Consider the following 17,024-nt stretch of genomic DNA (forward strand, 5'->3'; position numbering starts at 1 on the left):
TTTAAATGGTAACAACTTACCCTAAATGGTTTCTCTGAGTTACCCAATTGTTAAATGGCTAAAATTAAAGCGTGAAGTGATGAATTAGGTTGTAAAAAGTAACTTAATGAATCAAATGTAATGAATATTGAGTAAAAAGTCAGATAAATGAATGGAATAACAATATATTTATATGTTCTCTCCATGTCTGTGTGGGTTTGCTTTCTTTCTCCCACAGTTTTAAAGATACCTGGTGTTAGGTTGATTGGCAAATCTAAATTTCCAGTAGAGGGAGTGTGAGCATGAATAGATGATGGATGGATGGATGGATGAATCTGTCTGGTTTGATGAAAAACATGCATAAAGTTTTAGAGACACTTTTGATTCTTGTTCTAAAACAAAACTTTAAAAATATCATCTAAATCTAGCTTGCTGGTTTGTTTGCAGCAGATGTATAAGACACCAGTCTCACAGGTCCTGTCCACAGAGCTGGTGGGGTTCACCTCCTCCTCTCCTCCTCTCCTCTCCTCCTCTCCTCCTCTCCTCCTCTCCTCCACCTGTTGCTGTTGTAATAACACAAACGCCACCAGATGGACACTCGCCGCTGTTCCCTGTAATTCTCGGCGGGGCCGGTTGGTGTCGCCACCCGCAGCGACTCTCAGGCAGCCCGCGAGACATGTGGCTGAGACTTTCTGAAAGCTTCGCTCCGCTTTTAGCCCAAAACACTTCTGCGATAGTGCGAGTGATCGTCGCTTCGTAGCGGGGCTCTGGACTCTTAGAAACACTTCCCGAGCTGCAAACCAGCCGCAGTTGCACTCACAGGTGAGTAGCGACTCTTGTCACCAGCTAACTGGAGCTAAATGCTAGCGAGCTAAAAGCGACGTAGGCAGGTGCTGTTGTTCAAAGCGGCTAGCCAGCTAGCCCCCCCCAGCTAACTTGGCTGCTGCTGCTAGCCAGGCTAGCTAACTTGTGACCTTCATTGCAATCGCCGTAGCTAATATTAGACGCTATTTAGCCGTGTTTGCTGTCGTGCTAACAACAACCAGCTAGCTCCCAGGTAGCGGTTCAGCTAGCTGTAGCTGCCTGGCTAAGCGACAACAACCGTGTTGACACCGTCGTGTTGGCACTGGTTGATCAAGTTGGTGCTAATTTCATGTCTCCAGTAGCCAGGCCGTGTTTGCCCAAACAGCACCAGGCATTCGCCGCTTTCTACCTGCAGACCCAACTCCTCTTTAATCCCAGCAGCCGTCTTTATCCACACAAGTTCCCATTAAGTGTTGATGTAACCCCGGGCTACATTCTGATGGAGGATTCCGGGTTTACAAGTGAGCCGGTTGTGTTAAATGGGCAGCGGCTGGTTGAGCTGACAGTTTGAGCACACGGCTGGAGACTGATGGCCTGTGTTGACTGGGACTATCTGAAGTGTTTCTGAAGTGCGGCCCGCTGGTTTCCTCCCTCCGGAGGCACTGCTCCGGATCTATTGTGTCGGTTTCACTTTGACGAATTAGTCGATCGTCACAAGCAAAGCCCGGATCAGCCATCAGAGGGTTTAAGTGTCAGACACAGGACTCCTGCTCGGTGTGAGCTCGCTGCAGAGGTGTGATGGCGTGCTGGACTTGTGTTACTTCACTGTGACTGTGGGGGGAACATTAAAACATTTATTTCTGCACGTGTAATCCTAAAGAAAATCACAACTGATCTCACACTTCACCTGATCACCAGTGTTATCAAGTTTAGTCACTGTTAAAGACACTGTTGCCTAATGAAGAGTGTTAAATAGTCAAATTGTATCATAAGAAAGTTACAAAATTCAACATTAAGGTTGCATCCACCAACACTTATGGATTCATCTGTATATGTAATATGTTTTTCTAATCCAGTTAACAGTTAAAATGATAAAGCATGTACATACTTTAAAATCCCCACCACCACAGCCTGGTCAATTAATCGACATGGAGAAGATATCAACTAAAATTAGCTTTCCACATATATATATATAGTATCAGCAATACCTGGCATTGTGATATTCATACTATATACATACCATTTGATGGCCAGGATTTAAATCTGTTGCATTTAACCTTCCTGCATCTCCTTCTCTCTATTTTGTCTGTTTATTCAATAAGGTTAGAACACATAATAGTGTAAAGGGCAGACCCTTGTATTTCTATAGATTAGTCTTGATGACTCAAAGCACGTTACAGTACCGTTACATCACAGTAGTTTGGTCATTCAGACTGAATGTATGTTCACTCGGCTAGGCCATAAAACAATAGCGATAATTATCGCAATGTAACATTCCTACGATAGAAATTGAAGACATGGTGGATACAACGTCCAGCCATGTGTTGACAGACAACACGAACAGCCAATGAGAACAGCTCCGTGCCAAACCAATGATGTGGCTGGAATAGAGTTACAGCTACATCAGGTTAGGTTGACGCACACAGTGGAGGAGCAGCAGCAGCACATGTTAATGTTCCTGCATAGAGGTGGACGACTCTGGATCGATACAGTGACTGAACATAATTGATTCACATTTTCCGCTAGCTTCAATGACTGAGCTGGTTTCCATCGCTGAATAATTTTAACCACCGCTGCTTTAGGGATCAGGACAGACGCTCATTGAAGATCCGGTCGTCCTGTGTCAGAGTCCCTGTCGGAGTCTGCTTCCTCCTCACTCCCCCTCTGACCTGCACTCACTTTACACTTCAACAATAATCACCGTCACTAATCACAAGTTATTAGGATGCGTACAGTCCTGACAGTTACTTTGCGTTTGCTTGATTCGCTCGAGACTTTATGAGAAACATGAAACCAGAATTATGTATTTTTCACCTTAGAAAAAGTGTAAAAAAACTAAGGTGTTTATTTGTCATCTTTTAATTTGCTCTCTCACTACATATCTTGATCACATTTTTACAACACATTTTAAGGCTCCTATCAAAAATGTTTGTTTTTACACAAAGTTAAAAATCAGTGTGATGATTATGCAATTTTAAAACTATTAATAATGAATAATTGTTGAGGAATTTTCTGTCATTGCGTATTTTGACTCATACTGTGATTGCGATGAGTCTCAATTTCAGTGTAATGTTTTGAATTTAATTTTGGCTGCAAAAAGCACTAAACATAACATGCTTGTTTATAAAATCGCACCACTGTGATTTGTAGACCTGGGAATTTCAGTACAAATGACAGTGCAATGACATTTGTGACAATTTAACCTTAAAAATAACAGTCCTTTGATTTTGATGTGGTTCATGGCAAAATTCCAATTTCAATAATATTTTGATAATTGTTGAGCCTTAACACACATCCAGTAACATATATAAATGGGAATCTAATGTAAGATACGCATTTTTTAGGGTTTAATTCATAGCTCAGTGTTGGAGTTCACTTGTTTTTAGCACCAGTGCTAAACTAGATCGATCTAATGTATGTGTATCTGTAATTATATTCATGCTGGTGACTGTATATTCACTTTGTGATAAATGATGACATGCATCATGTACACCTCACATTCATTTAGCTTCTTCTTCCATGACTGAACAGGAGAAGGTTTTCCTGTGCAGATGCTGTTCTTTCCTTCACTGCTCTGGTGAGCAGATGATTTGCATTGAAAGTAATCGATGCAAATGCTTTATGAGCGTTTCTGAAAATAAGAAGGCTAGCAAGGCCTTTTTAAACTTTTTTAGTGTTATAACCACAGGCCATGCTGACCAGTTGCAGTTCTTGTGGTCTCCATGTGGTATCTTTGTAGCCATAATATGAATAAAAATGTTAAGGTTGTGCACATGAGCCAAGCCTGCGGCATAGCTATGATGACTGTGTGTAGACTCTGTAACTGTTCTTAATGTGGCACTTAAAATCCAGCATGAGAGGCAGATAACTGGAGGAAGGCATGAGGTCAGAGTTAAAGGTTCCCCTCTGCCCTTAAGATACATGACTTTGTTGTCATGTAAACTGCAAGTAATATTATTAACATTGTGATTTTAAAAGTCATCAAGTGAAACTGGATATTCGATCTTCAGAGATGTAATCCATTAATATCGATTATAGGGCTGCACGTCATATCGAAAATGCAACTTCATCGTGATATCGACATGTGCGATATACGTATCATATAAGATTACTTGAACTGCAATAAGTGGTGTTCCATGTCAAATCAAATTTTATTAGTATAGCCCATATTCACAAATCATAATTTGTCTCATATGGCAACACAAGGTGCTCTCTCTCTTTGTCTCTCTCTAATTATCACATAATGATTGGTACTTTTCTTAAGTTAGAGAGCAGCGCACGCATTCATCAGCTGTCCCGCTTGTTCTCTTCCCCTCTCTCTCACACACACACACACACACACACACACACACACACACACACACACAAATAGTGTGATCGGACACGTGTAAAATCAGACTGGGTAAAAACAACAGACTCTGTAAGCTTAGTCAATGTATGTAGAGGAGATGGCGGCAGGCTCGGTTTGGTTTGACGCAGTTGGTGCAGTGCACAGCGGGAAATGATGTAGACACAGGGAGGAGCAGTAAATTACTGGCAGAGCCACTAAAAACTGTAAGAAAATAACTTTTCATGGTCCAAACAGTGTGAAAAGACCCAAAATGAACACTGTGGGACTGAGTGGAGCTGTGTCTGGCTCCCTGGTGTCTGCCCTGGGCTTGGCACTGTGACTGGGCTGTGGAGCTGTCCGTGGTCCCTGCGTCTGTAGCCAAGTGGAATTTTGTTCAATAAACCATGTTGTTGGAATGGAAATAATGCTAGTGTCTGCTAGCCTTCTTACTGTATGGGTTCTATGTAAGCAGTGTAACCAGATCAGAAAGACTTTGACACCGTATACATAAGCATTTTATTATTTATTGCAAGTCATATCGTCATCGCAATATTCAACATGTTATCACATGTTTCCTTATAGCGTTTTACCCTGCACTCACACACTCAAACGCTGCTCATTCACTTGAATTGGCTGAAGTCAGGCAAAGCCGAACGGCATTGTTAGATGTAGTGCAGAGTTAAACTTTCCATGCTGCAGCGAAGGCAACATCCAGTCAAATTGTGTTTAATCAAATCCTCGAGTAGGTGCGAGCCAATCCAAACACGTGAATATTAAAGAGGAGGCAGCTAGTGAACCTTGTGTAAGCTCATTTCTTTGTGGACACGCTTGTGCACACCAACTGTCAAGCATCAATCCATCAAATGCATGTGCGTCCTCCTTTAGAGGGGGTGCAACTGTACAAGTCAATGAGAAATCAAGACATAAGAAGATGCTGTATGAGGATGCATCAATTGCTCTCTTAAAAGCTCATACAGTTGTCATGTCCTCCTCACACACTCTCACATATTTACGTTTGCTTGGTAGCTAGTAGAGGCAAATGAGCAAACTGAGTCCAGCTGCTTCTGTGAGGTAGAAAGTTATGTCTGCTATGTGGGAATGTGGCACAGAAATCAGGGTTTTGCAGAAGCTGCTGGCGTTAGAGTTGGACAGTTAATCAATACCATTCAAACATCCCTGTTCTGCTTTGGAGTTCAGATCGGGGTCACAGTGGGATGAAGGATACACATGGTAGCAAGGTTACGTAGTATGATAGTATGAGGAGCTTGGAATTGGCACTGAAACCCAGTATCAAGCGTGTGTGCGTGCGTTGCTGTGATAATGCATTTCATTTCAATACATGACCTGATGTCCTTTTTGTATCTATACTGTCTTCTTAATTTCTTAATTCTCTTTGTGTTGTAGTGGTGAGCAGGACCGGACATGACTGGAGCCGGAAGCAGTGAGTAATGTTTTAGGCTCCTATTGTTTGATGTGCTATCTTTGAAAATATCCCATCTTATTCTGTCTCCTTCCATGTATGTTAGGCGGCCAGGGTCCGCCTGATGGGACGGATACTGAGGAGGCGGAGAGGTGTCCTATCTGCTTGGGCGTCCTGGCCGGAGGCGAGCTCGCCATGCCAGACAGCTGCTGTCATGTCTTCTGCCTCAGATGCCTCCTCACATGGGCAGAGGTAAAGAAGCTGTGCATTAGCATTGAGCTGAATAGTGACCAAAAAGCATAAAAGTAATGGGAGGGATTTTGTTTCTACCACTGTTTATTAGAATCCAACACACGTCATTGGCTTTTAAAATTGTGGTGTGGGATTACACAATATAAAGCCTGTAGCAATCAACAATGCCTGCCTTGTTTATCAGCTCATTTGTGAAATACATTTTTTTGTACAACCCAAATTCATAAAGTGGATTAGAAGAGCTTATTGTCATTGTTTGTTTTTTAAGCTGTATGCATCTTATATTACTATGTTCAAATTTGGATGTGTTTTACTTTGAAGTTACAGATGGCTCCTTCCTGTCCAGTGGACAGAAGACCTTTCACTAATGTTTACAGATGGGATGGGAATCTGAGCTGTGTGCAGGTCAGTCTGATTTATATCTGCACCTTCTCTGTCATAGTTTAAGATACCAGGGCTGCTGGTGTTTTCTGTAATCCAACTTAATATAACAAAGTGTTTACCTGCTCTGTAAAGTCAATATTCCCTGGCCTGTTTTCAGGAAAAAATGTTCTCACTGACTCCCACACTTGCATTGTGTCCCTGTGCTCCAGCCATGCCAGCAAACTGTTGTACATTTTTCCCCCAAAAACACATGTGCATCTGTCCTTGCTGTTTAAAGGTTCCTGTGAGGAAGAGAACAACTCAGCTTGAAGCTGAAATTTGCTGCTGTAGAAACCCTGAACAAAAAGTCTGTCTCAAGTGAGTATTAGCTTTTTAAAATGGAATCATAAGGTGTTATAGTCCCTTTTTTTAGCCATTGGAATTGGGGACGTTTTAGGATATTTAGATTGATTTTCAAGCAGTGTAGTTTGGAAACTAGTCCCTGAACAATGTAGGTGTTGTTTTGTTTTCAGAAGTAAACCTGCAAGAAGATTGAGACGGCAAAAAGCAGAGAGGACGGCAGATGCCATAACAAAAGGACTTGTGAGGAAATGTATGTCAAAACCCTTCTTCCTTCATTAACGTGTCCTACTCACATGTCTTCAGCAAGATCTAACTTGTCTGTAAATGCCTGTTCCAGGTAACGATGAAGACCCCTCGTCTCTGAGCAGAAAAAAGGTACATTTCATTTTTTCATTTCATTGTCTTAAATGCACGTTGGTTGACTTTTACTTCAATGTTAATGTCATCGATGTTTGTATTTCCTCTAGGTGCGAGGAACAGAGTGCTGCACTTGGTCACCATCTCCCTGTGTCTCAACCACACCATCACAGGACATGTAAGTCACACGTCCCTAAATGAATGTGTTATTATGGTATGTAATATATATTATGATAAATGATGACAAGTATAGTAATTCTGTGTGTGTCTGGACTAAAGTCCTGTAGTGTGGTCTAGTTGTGAGACGGAACAATAACCTGGTGTTCAGAGAGGTCATTAGGTCAGGAGAGCAGTGCGTTTTAACCAGGCCCCCTGCTGGAATACAAGACACATTGCCTCCAATGGTCTATTGGCATTTGAACATAATATTCCATAAATCACTTATTTCATTTATCTTGCCAACTGCATGCACATCTGCCATCCGTGTCAAACATTGACATAACTAACGAAGCAGCAAGTCTATATTTCTCTCTCACAATTGTTGCATGTTTAAAAATCCACATTGTGTCAGAAAACTTTTGTTCATACTAAAAGTTTTTGGAGCAGGTTTGATGTGCTGCGTTTTTTGGCATTTTTCATAGGCTGGATCACAGGAATTAGTTTTCTTCTGTTTAATATGGCGCCTCAGTGCTGGCAGCATATCAAACCGGACCCCTGCTATCTTGAAATAGACTTTAAGGCGATAGAGATAATTTTGCAGCTCCTTAATCTGATGAAATTCTGCTTGTTCCTCGTGGTTTTTCATGATTGGATCTCAGAATTACTTATAAGTCATAACAACAAAATCATCCTCACTGCTCAACACCATTTTATCTCCTCCTGTGAATTTTCAGGATGACTAATAAAACACATAGGACTAAGTGCGTGTGAGGATTTTTATTTGATGATGGATTTAAAAACACATACCCGAGATGAAACGGTTACAGTTTTTTTTACAATTAACCACAGTAAAATTCCCATCGGATTAGTTTAACCTTAAAATGTAAATGATCATATAAACACAGTTTATTACGTCATGTTAAAAACTTGTCCAAGCTCAACCACTAAAGAATACATGAGGTGCAGCTGGATCATTTGTGAAGAACTTCATAAAAACAACAACTTCTTGTCATGTCCCTGCAGTGCAGAGCCTGTTTGGGTGACAGAGGAGATACCTTACGATGCTGGTTTCACACCCTGCAAACCCAAAGTGCAAGAGTGTCCGTGGCTGACTCCTGCTGCTCCCATCCCTGTCAATGGCACCTCAAGGTAATGAAATCTCACCTGATCTCGCTCTGGAGCCACAGATTACACAGTACAGCGGTACAGAGGACTGGTCAAGCAAATTCCAAGCAATTTGGAAGCAGTTTTCTCTTTAATGTCCAGAGCAGAATCATTTCAGTTCAACTTTTGTGGCACCAGTATAGATGCACAGATGTGAGGAAAATAAAAGTCTGTCTCCTGTTTTTCCACTGTTCAGTTATTCAAATGTTTGACAATGAGTCACCCAAACTGCAGTTGTTTGAAAACCACAGAGGAGAGCTGATTCTCTGCTTCAGTACAGAGAAGCACATTTTGTTTGTGAACACAGTTTTTGGACTCACATTGATTAGTAATCAGCATCAGGACTTTGGAGGCACAGTATCAGTAACGAAGGGATGATGATGAAATAATAGGAAATGAACAAACATTATCAACAGCTAGGTTTTTATAAATTCAGCCACTGATGGAATGTCTGGCACCACATTTACTCTTGTCTCTGTTTTACAGGCGGAGTTTCCATCCTGCAAGTTGGAACCACAGCCCATTTCCATTTGGACTCTGCTCATCTCCCTTGACCTCCAGCTCAGTGTTCAGCCCCGGACATTTTGGTGAGTCACGTCTGAGACATTGTGAAAATCATTGGAGTTAACTGTGTTCAATTTTACCAAGAGACAGAGATTTTGGTTGTCATTTTAAAAGTGCATTTAAATAGCTGCTGTAGTTTATTGACCTCGGCACACCTCCTACACGAACGGCTTGATTCAAGTGCTGAAGGTCCTGGTTCAAAAAACGATTAAATAATTGATATGGCATGAATGAAATATTAATTTGGGAGTTTGACGTGAAAAGATCAGCCAGATGAGAAGATAGATCACTTTGTTGAAGTTGTTAGATCTACAGAAAATGAGTTGCAGAGTGAAGCGTCTTCCCTCACAAAGGCTCCTTGATAGAGTACGAGTCACCATCAAGCTACATTACCCTTTAATTAGCGATGGCTGACATAAACTCAGCTATTCCAACTTGAGTCTGTGAAAGTGCCAGTCAGCATCAGCTAAAAACAGGAATCTGAATGTTTGTACATGGCTCTTGTTTGCCAATTAAAAGAGAGACGGTTGCCATGTCCCAATTCCTCTCCCATGGCTTCCCTAGATAAGAAGTGTCCTTCGCTGTAAGTGTCCCCCTCCAAACGGAGCCATAGGGGGAGGGGAAGAAATCCTCCCCTAGGAATTGGGAGACCACTTGCTACATCATAAGCATCCAACCATGTTATTATATCAACAACTGTTATCAACCAAGATTATAGTGACACATCTGACGGGACAGATAAATACACCGTCAGTCAATCATTGGTTATTTTAATGTTACATTAGTCCTGTCCAAATAAACTTCTGCTTCCGCACTGAAACGTTATAACTTCAAACTTCTTGTACAGGACAGAGGAGTCATGACCATACTTGTTACTCTCACTCAGACTGTTCTCATGCTTGTTTAGGTTAGAGTGGCAAAGAAGTGATTTCTAGGGAAAGAAAACATTTTATCTGGGTGAAACTAATATACTTTAAAGACGTGTTATCAGTTTTGTTGATCTTAAACAAATCATTGTTTCTGCCTGTAAACACAGTTGGGTTTTTGATCATATGACTTCTTTCCCACAGTGTTTGAGGGTGTTGTCTGCGCCATCACATGTCCCAAAGGAGGAGAGAAGAGAGGCAGCCGAGCCTCAACCTCCAAAGCGCCCACCAAAGAGGCAGAGTCTGTACCGACCAGACGATCCGGACGCAACAGTAAAACCCAGGAAGAGACTCCAGCGACTGACCCCTCATCGCCGCCTCAGTCCAGCTCATCAGACTCTGACTCATCTAACAACAACCAGACTGCCAAGCCAGCCAAGACTTCTCAGGCACCGGCCAAGAGGAAGGTGACAAACCGAAAGGCCAGCGGCAAGCGGAAAGCCGCGGCAAGAAAAAAGCGCTCTCCCGAACCCATTAGCAGTTTGGCCGCTAGTGAGGGGGAAGAAGATGCTGACGGAGTTGACAACAAGGAGAAGGAGGAGGAAGAAGAAGAAGACAAAAGTGATAAAGAGCCGGATACAAACATATCAGAGCAGCAGCAGTCTGATACTGAAGGGAGCCTCAGTGCCGACCAGGACGGTGTCAACTCTGCTGACGTGCAAGTAAGTGCAGAATCTCTGAGTAACGACGCGGCACAGGACAGTGATGACACTCAGGAACCACCTCATGAACAAGAAGAGAAGCCAGATGAGGACGATGACGAGCCGTACTACCCCCCTGACTTGTCTGCTAACAGCCCCAGTTCATGTTCCGAGGGCGACGAGAGCAAAAAAGATGAGGAAGAGCCAGCCAGCCCAGTTTCCTCTGTAGACAAGTACTCTGAGAAAACTCCTTCACCCTCTGACTCTCACAACGCTCTGCTGGAAGACCTGACGTCTCCATGCTGTGATGAGCAAACAGGGCAGGATGATGAAATGGAGATTTCAGAGTCCGAAGAAGCCAAGGAAGCAAAGGCTGACTCGTTTGAAAACTTGTCAGAACCTGGCTCGCCCCCTGCTGGGGATTCACAGGATGTTCTAGCTGACCCTGGAGCGAAAGCTTCTGAAGACACTGACTCTAAAAAGCTTGTTACAGAAGAGCAGTCAGTCGGTGACAGTTCTGGGGAAGAAACAAAGGATGACGGTCCCTCCAAGGATGACACTAATGTAATCCCCATGGACTGTAGTTCACCCATGAGTGACCATGGTAACGGTGCCATTTTGGATCTGCCAAAGGAGAGTGCTGACCCAGCTGATGCGGGACCCCCTCCTTCTGAAAGCCAAGTCACCAAGGACGAGGGCCACAAGGACCAACAGGAGAGGGAAAAGAGCCCGGAGAGGAAGAACGGCAGGCAGCGGCGCTCTCGCTTCCACTCCCCGACCTCCACCTGGTCACCTAAGAGGGAGTCCAAACGTGAATCATCCAGGCGCTCACGCTCACGGTCTAGAGAGCGGGATGGCAGCCCGCCTTCCGGCCACTCGTCCCGGGCTCGCAGCAGAGAAAGAGACAGGGACAGGGATGGCGAGAGAGACTATTCTAGGAGGGAGCGTAGTCATGAAAGGAGGAGACGGCGATCGAGGAGTCGCTCTAAATCCAGGTCCCGCTCTCGGTCCAGGTCCAGATCCAGAACAAGGTCTTACAGACGGGGGCCCAGCCCCGAATGGCCAAACTCCAGAGAGCAGTCTCCACAGAAGAAGGAGCGCAGAGGCGGATGGAGGCCAGGACAGGGTGGTGGGTCAGGTAGTGAGGGACGGAGGTATCACGGAGGCGCTGGCCGCTTAGAAAATGGTGTGCCTACCGAAGGTTCCCCTGATCGCCAGGCCTGGTCAGATAATCCTGACTGGGTTACAGAAAAGACTCGCGGGGAAGCTGAAAGCAAAAACCGGGATGCTGGTTTTAGCGGCGGCTCGCGCTGGGAAGACAACCGCAACAGTGGTGGGAACAGAGGAGAGACACGTGGCAGGGGGGGCCGGGGAGGTGTTGAACGGGGGCGGGGTGCCGGGCGGGGCGGTGGCAGCCGTAGCTTTTACAATCAGCAGGAGGAAACGGGCGATAATCGCTGGCCCAGAAATAACTTCTCAGGTACAGGCAACAATTCAGGGAATGATGCATACAGCCGCTTCAACGAAAACCGAGGGGGTGGCCGGAGAAAAGACATGGATCCAACTGACTCTATGCTCGATCGGTCGGGGTGGTCATCAGCATCCAGCTGGGCTGTCAGGAGAACGCTTCCTGCGGACGTCCAGGACTATTACTCAAAAAGGGAGAGGGGAGGAGCAGGAGGCTGGAACAGATCAGAGGAGGAGCAGCCAGCAGCAGCAGCAGCAGGAGCAGGTGAAGCATCCTCAGTCTTTGTTGGTTATCACTCCCAAAACACTAAAACACTCCTGCTCGAGAAAACTTTTCAAAAAGCAGGCCATGAATCAGCCAACTTTCCTTCTAAAATAGAAGCAGTAGTCGTGTCTTTGATGCTCAGAGAGGAGGATAATTTTAGTGCTGTGACGCAACTGTGAACAGACAAAAAACCTCCAGGCTCCTGCCCTTTGTTGAATTTTTGAGGAAACCGAACTTTGATGTTTTGAATTTATTCCGATGAAAATCTCTCATTTGTATTAGGCGCTCACACAGTTACACAGTTAATGGCAGAATCCTCCAGATTTCTGCCATTAACTGTGTATACACCTCTGTTACATGCAGGTTTTTAAATGAACTTCTTACATATATGAATACACAGTCTAAACCCACTTCAAAAGTGGGAGTGTTATATCTTTTATACATTGCAAAGTTTGCATTCTGTTTTCTTTACTCCCCAGAACTCCCTAAAAGCGAGCCTCCTCCCCAGGCCGTCCCAGGTAACGCTCCGGTGCCGGTGATGAACGCCATTCCTCCTCAGCTGAATGTTCTTCACCACCACTACCCCATGCAGGGCCCGCGAGGAGCCCTGCCCGTCAGCTTGCAGCCTGCGGCCCCATACGCCATGCCTCCTCAGGTTCCCGTGCACCTCCACCCTGCAGTGCCGCTGCTTCAGGTGCCCGCTGTTGGCGCTCAGGGCCTCCCGCCTCCCCCTCCGCCGCCTCCACCCTTGCAGCAAGGCAGCCAGACGGCAGCAGCTCAGCCTGATGGCCACATGTCTCAGGTATGTTAAACTGGGAACAACTGCTGAAGAGGGGAAGGGATTAAGTTCTTCATCCTGCATCTTTATTAGCATTAAAACTAGCTTCAGTTGAAATAAGCATATAAGATACTGTGTTAATGCTTTATTTATATGTATTGTCATTTTCTGGCTTGCGTTAGATGTCGAGCACCATGATGGGTTATGGGAAACCTGCCCTGCTTCCCACCCCTACCAAAGCTGGTGCCACATTGACCCAGATGCACCAAGCCCAGAGCCAGATGTTCCCATCCTCTACCACTCAGCCCGGCCACAACAAGGCTCAAGCCGACAGCTCCAAAAAAGAAAAGGTAGAAGCAGCTGTCTGTCACTCCATGAGAGTGTTTTGTTTCTTTTAGTTTGTGTCCACTTTATTTTCAAATCATCCTGTCATCCTCTTCCCGCTCCAGAAACAACAGATCCAAGAGAGAGCTATAAATGAAGTGAAGACAGCCATCAAACCTTACTACCAAAAGAAGGAAATCACTAAGGAGGAGTACAAGGAGATCGTCCGCAAAGCAGTTGAGAAGGTAAACGCTTCTCTCGTCACTTCTGGAAATTCAATTTTTCTTTTTTAATAATGGTCGTTTTATTTTAGTCAGAAGCAGCTGCTCATTTGTAGTCGAATATCTGTTGCTGGAGGGTATCGGCTGTAGCTAGCTTGTTAATTAAGCGAACGGGACATCAGGAATTTTTCTGGAGTGGCCGTATGTGAGAACACAAATGTCTGAGTCAGTTGCTCTCAACATTTTGCAGAACTTTTTCCAGTTATTTGATGTTACATATACATTTTTTTAACCTTGCTGGACCTTTACATTTGCAGAATATCTGATATAAGCTTTAAAGCACACTGTTTATTCTAATAAACATTTTGCTGTGTTTATTTTCCAGGTGTGTCACAGCAAGAGTGGGGAGGTGAACTCCAGCAAGGTGGCCAACCTAGTGAAGGCCTACGTGGACAAATACAAACACGCCCGCAAGAAATGAATCTATGGCGTGCTGTTGGCGCAGCGATTGCCCTCGCTGAACCATTCAGCTGCTCAAGTGCAATTTCCTCAAGCTGGAATTTGGCCTCCAAACTGAAAGAGGACGGAGCGCCAGCATTTTCATTTTTTTGGATATCTGTACCTTTTATTGAATGAAGATTTTTTTCTATAGATTTTCATATTTTGTTAGAAAAAGAATGACCCAATCAGAAATTGTAATGCAAGAGCCCTTTATTTTGCATAGATCATGTGACTTGGGAACTACTGTAAGGAGCGCAGGGTGGGGTGGGGGTGGGGAAGAGGGTAGATACTGAAGATGCAACGCTCAGTGAACAACGTTAGCTCGTGTAGTGGAGAGCCTCTCCCAGGGTGCCGGCTGGTATGATCAACGTCTCCTCCACGGCATCCTGATCACATAGCTTATTGATTATTGTCAATGTTCTTTTTTAAATATATAATATTTCAGAGGAAAGCCTAGTTTAAAAAAAAAAAGAAAAGTGCATTGCCTTTATTAATCTCTGTGGCCCCGATGATGGGTAGGAATCTGATGAGTGTGATTGTAATCAGGGCCCTGATTGGTCGATGGGCGGGATGGCCAATCAGCAGCGAGTGTGTAACGGAAGGTGCAGGTCCCGGAGGGGGACAGCCGAGCTGAAACTGACCCCCGCACCCTGCCTGAATGTGTAATAACTGTCAATGCGAGAACATGAACTGTGCAAAGTATCCAGAGAGTAGTGAAATAAATTAGCTGCTTCCTGATGCTCCGTGTGTTTGTCACAAACGTCTCCGTTTCACCGGAGGACGCGCCGTCATTTTGTCTCCGTCTTTGAGCCGGTGAACTGCATTTCCCAACAATCACCTCTCAAACAACCGGTGACGTGTGTGTTACTTTTGTTTTGTGCACAGGGTTTGTCTCTGTGCCTCTTGAATCGTCCAAGGAAACAACCACCAGACATGAAGTGAACAGCTTCCATGAAATAGATACAGCATGTCAGAGCACTGCTACACTACAGAGTGTTAATCTCAGAGATATTTACATCTAAATGTGCCCGACTACGGTTTTCCACTGAACACAGGTCATTTCATTTCCTCAGACTGTCGGCCAGTGGACCTGTGTGTGGAGGTTAACATGATGTCACCACACTCTGAACTAGTACATGGTCCCTACTTGGTCTTAAAATGTCCAGAAATGTAATAATCTGAATTCTAGCCTTTAAAAAGTCTTAAATATCTTCAAATATTACGCACGAGGCCAAAAACATTTAGGAATGTCTTAAATATGTTTGTGGTCATTTAACTCTGCTTCTGTTGTGCTTTAAAATTATTTGGCCAACGCAGAACTGATAAATACAAACACCCCAGTCAGAATTTATCTCAGTACACTGGGCTTGGTTATGTGAAAGACTAAAGATATCAACTTTCTCCGCCTGTAGTTTTAGAGAGAGCGTTTCAAGCTTTATTTCACTTCACTTTTCAGTATAATAATTTGGCACTTGGGTATTTCTTCACATCTGTTAAGTCATAAATTCAAGAACAGTTTGTGTGTGTGTGCAGAACTACAGACACCACAACACAGATTTGCTCTGTACAACTAACAGAGTGGTGTTTGAGTGCCCCTGTAAACCATGGCAGATCCAGCATGCAGCACCAGGGGCCTGAAACTGAAGCAGCTGAATGGAACACAGCCATGTTGAATGTTATTTACACTTGACGTGCAAAAGAAATCACAGTTTCTTCGAACGGTCCAGAGCGTCTGTCCCATCAGCCGCTCGGGTGAAGTCGTGCATGTGTGTTTGCCATTGTCCTCACTGACTGATGAGTGTAATCATTTGTGCAATGCAGAATAGTTACGCCGGTTTATATAAATCCCCTGGAATGAAATCTTGTAAGCGTGAGGTCATGGACTGTACATAAAAACTTCATATAAGACTTTATACAGTCTATGCTTTGTGTTTATACTCAGTGAGCGAAGCCTGCGTTTATTCACATTTATAATTCTGTATATTCAACAATCTTTGATATTCAGACCTAATGTGACCATTAGATTTTTTTGTTTACAATAGCGATGCAATGAATCTAGTATTTTGGGGGCTGCTTAAACAAGCTGGTAGAATAAATCACAGGGATCTGAGAAAACACAGCAGGTCTTTATTACTTGCACTTAATTTAACAATAGTGAGTAGTAGTCATACAAATGTGTCATCTGGTAAAATGGTTAAATTCTAAAAAGAGGTTGTTGAATGATCTTATCCCAGATGGGGTGCATCCTCTGGGGACCACTAGGTGGCAGTGTTGTCTAGGGTAAAGTGATTTTCCTCATTCTTTAGAAAGTACAAATAGTTCCCAGCAGGAATGACGTGGTCTGTCTATCTGTAATAATCACAATATAAATATCCACAACTGTTTGTTTTATACACTCAGAGATGTAGAGGGATCATCCTGATGGGGGATCTGCTACAGATCCACCGAGTAACGTCCAGGTCGCTTTTAACTCGGTGTCCTCGTAAAAACCACATGTTCACTCTGTTCAGAGAGAGACATGTGGACACGGGCCATGTTTTAGTTTGTGTCTGGTCTAACTGGACAGAGGGTGGCTGATCCAGGTTCAGGGTCAAGGCCACAGTGGAAAAATTAAGGGGAAAAACATACAGAGATGTTTTCCTAATATGTAGAGTACCTCCATGTTCAGTCCTAATGCTGGAAGTCTTGATATAGAAGTTATAACATGGACGTATTAGTTTAAGATGCACAAGGCTGAAAGGTTTAATCACCTCTGCCAAGGATCTAATATTTATGTTAGTGTATGTCTCTGTCTTTCAGCTGGAAACTGTTGACTCAGTATTATTGTAACTTTGTCAGGATGGGACTGAAGCTGAGAAAGACACAGTTTGGCCTGGAACACTTTCTGTAACATTTGGAGCCATTTCTTTTGACATTTTTCTTGATT

At 43.9% G+C, this 17,024-nt stretch overlaps 1 protein-coding gene across 2 annotated transcripts; it reads left to right on the top strand.

The window, feature by feature from the left end:
• Window positions 1–614: 614 nt before the first annotated feature.
• Window positions 615–14,836, top strand: scaf11 (SR-related CTD-associated factor 11). 2 transcript variants are annotated; one of them, XM_069519360.1, is made up of 15 exons: window positions 615–801; window positions 5,738–5,774; window positions 5,860–6,005; window positions 6,327–6,410; window positions 6,667–6,746; window positions 6,902–6,981; window positions 7,069–7,106; window positions 7,199–7,266; window positions 8,271–8,396; window positions 8,898–8,998; window positions 10,046–12,274; window positions 12,754–13,076; window positions 13,235–13,402; window positions 13,502–13,621; window positions 13,983–14,836. In XM_069519360.1, exons 2-15 carry the CDS (start codon window positions 5,756–5,758, stop codon window positions 14,076–14,078), a joined length of 3,678 nt encoding a protein of 1,225 aa, XP_069375461.1. In that variant the 5' UTR covers window positions 615–801; window positions 5,738–5,755; the 3' UTR covers window positions 14,079–14,836. The 2 variants fall into 2 exon arrangements, with proteins under 2 accessions (XP_069375461.1, XP_069375462.1); XM_069519361.1 differs by having other exon boundaries at window positions 633–801; window positions 6,333–6,410.
• The last annotated feature ends 2,188 nt before the right edge of the window (window positions 14,837–17,024 follow it).

This window comes from Paralichthys olivaceus, chromosome 23 (assembly GCF_024713975.1).
Source record: "Paralichthys olivaceus isolate ysfri-2021 chromosome 23, ASM2471397v2, whole genome shotgun sequence".
Classification (NCBI taxonomy): domain Eukaryota; kingdom Metazoa; phylum Chordata; class Actinopteri; order Pleuronectiformes; family Paralichthyidae; genus Paralichthys; species Paralichthys olivaceus.